The sequence below is a fragment of the Lottia gigantea genome, assembly GCF_000327385.1.
Source record: "Lottia gigantea unplaced genomic scaffold LOTGIsca_10, whole genome shotgun sequence".
Lineage (NCBI taxonomy): Eukaryota > Metazoa > Mollusca > Gastropoda > Lottiidae > Lottia > Lottia gigantea.
This window is the reverse complement of record NW_008706747.1, coordinates 2,864,893-2,867,521: the sequence shown is the minus strand read 5'-3', so window position 1 is coordinate 2,867,521 and position 2,629 is coordinate 2,864,893. Positions and strand designations below refer to the sequence as shown.

The 2,629-nt window shown below is 35.1% G+C and overlaps 1 protein-coding gene across 1 annotated transcript in view; it reads left to right on the top strand.

Annotated features, from left to right (window-relative positions):
- Positions 1-2,187: 2,187 nt before the first annotated feature.
- LOTGIDRAFT_156167 (hypothetical protein) overlaps positions 2,188-2,629 on the top strand; it is a gene marked incomplete at both ends in the record, with an annotated part of 17,066 nt that continues 16,624 nt past the window's right edge. Inside the window, one exon of the mRNA XM_009046188.1 lies at positions 2,188-2,269. Coding sequence (XP_009044436.1) covers positions 2,188-2,269 — 82 coding nt within the window. The remainder of the gene's footprint in view (positions 2,270-2,629) is intronic.

Below are 2,629 nucleotides of genomic sequence, written 5' to 3'. Positions count from 1 at the left end.
CCGGTACCTCAAGTAGGGTAAGTACCTATTCCTCCCATGGGTTCAATTCTTGAGAGAGAGCCTGTAAAATGGTCACCATCTCCACGGAGGGCAGCAGGCGTACATCTTACCCAATCCTGACACAGGGAGGTAGTGAGACAGATAACAATGCTTTTATTAGGACGGTGAGCTGTGAACTCTGTCACTGATTAGATAGATAATTCAAGTTTCTGAGATTAAAGTATGATTGATTGGATTGGATTGCACTGATGATGAACATAACCCATTAAAATCAAGTGCAATCCAACTTTAAACTGACTGTCAACTATTTGACAATCTATATCAATATTTTTGACAATTATGATGCAATATATGATGTAATGAAATTCCTACATAGTTGATATTCAAACATTTCTTGTGATAACTACCTTCAGTGTGCAATGTGATTGTTTGTTTTTGGAAACTATGCTTGGGATTTCTGTGGACGCTTGTTTTGTACTTAGTTACTGAAGAGTTCCAAAGTATTTTTTGGATTTTTCAATTGGAGGTGTTATTTGTTGTAAAGTTTTGAAGTTTCGAACCTTGGTTTGTTATCGTAACAATTGACTTACGGATTGATGAAAACTGTTTTGAAAATGCAGACTGTCTTCACCATTCAGTAAGATCGTTGGAAAGATCTGAAATAGGTTTTTACTCAAGTTTTCTGAAATTGGACATACAGTTTCTAATTATGTACAAAAGAATAAATGAGGCTCTGTCATTTTACATGTATCAAAATGCCAACTGTATTCAAATGCCAACTGAAATTCAAAGGCCAGCTGTATTCAAATGCCAACTAAATTCAAATGCCAACTGTATTCAAATTCCAACTAAATATAAATGCCAACTGAGTCCAAATGCCAGCTGAATCCAAATGTCAACTGTATTCAAATGCCAACTAAATTCAAATACTGACTTTATTCATATGCCAACTAAATATAAATGCCAACTGAAACCAAATGTCAACTGTATTCAAATGCCAACTAAATTCAAATGCTAACAAAATATAAATTTCAACTGAATATAAATGCCAACTAGTTCAGAAGTGATGGTGACATAAAATGCCAACATTATTTAAATGTCAATTGAATTCCAAATGCCAACTTGATTCAAATGTCAACGCTTGTCAAATGCCAACTAGTTCAGAAGTGATGGTGACATAAAATGCCAACATTATTTAAATGTTAAATGAATTCCAAATGCCAACTGAATTCAAATGTCAACGCTTGTCAAATGCCAGTGACAACAATCTAGATCTTCACACTAATCTATCTTAACTGGCACGGAAAACAAATAGACACAGCTAGTTCAGAAGTGATGGTGCTATACTCCAATATTGATCCGTCTAAAATCAAACCTTGAAGTTAAAATTTCTACCAGTTCTGCTTGCTCCTGGGAATAACCATATTGGAGAAAATTGGAAAATGGCTTCTTGGCAAGTTTGCTGATTTTGGCGTAAAATTAGATTAATGTTACGTTATTTGATAATCATGATGTGTTCTAGATGGATATTTATGCTTTCTGTCGTGTAAAATTAGGATTTGGAATGTCAAATTCAGAGATTTCTGCCATTTTTTGGAAGTGTTTCTGATAAAATATGAATGTGAATTGATTCTTAAAGTGTAAATGAAACACAAATTAAATTGAAGATGTTTGCAGTTCGAATTTGAGGAAATTTTTTGGGGAATGCCAAAAAAATGTTGCTAGCCATGGAGACTTTCTAAGAGTGATTATAGGTTGAGATACCCAATTGTACAGTGACTTCAGGTGTTTGACTAACATAAGCCAATAAACGCTCAGCGATGTGGAAACAGAGCTATAAAGTCAAGTTGAGAAACCCAATTGGAGAGTGGCATTGTGTTCGGTTGGTTGGTAGATAACAAGTGAATTTCTTACCTAGACAGAACTAATTTATTATAAATATGGTAAGAATCCGGGCTTTTTTGACAATTTTGACTTGAGAATTATGTCAACAAAATTTAATCTTCAATATTTCTACCATTAGGCACTTTACCCCCACTCCTGCCAATGGTGGCACCCCGTAGAAAACCGTGTGTATCCCTCAAAATAGGATTATTTTATGTTTTTACCCTAAAATGTCTTCTAGTGTACCAAATTAATTTTATTTTTCCAATGTTTTTTTAGGAGAACATCCTCAATCCCTTCACGATGGGCTTGCCCCTCCCCACCCCGAATTTGCACCTGCATCTCTTGGTGGCTGGCGCCATCAACAACCCAATCATAAGATATGGTATTGTTCCAATGACCTAGTTGTTCCTTCAATTGTCTGAGACATTCCAAGTGTAGGTGTTCCAGTATTGATCTAGATGTCTCCAATATTATCATACGATAAAATGTCATCTCATTTGCATATCATAGATTGACAGGAGTGTTGTGTTGGTTGTATTTGCCAGTCATGTTTGACTATTAACCTAGATGTCTCCAATTTATCATATGGATGAGAACTGTAATGTTATCTCATTAAAAGATAAATTTGCAGGAGTGTTGTGTTGGTTGTACATGCCGGTCATGTCTGATTACTGGTCGCAATGTGTCTAATATTATCATGCAGTTAGGATGTTAATGTCATCTATATTATTCTGTATGACAT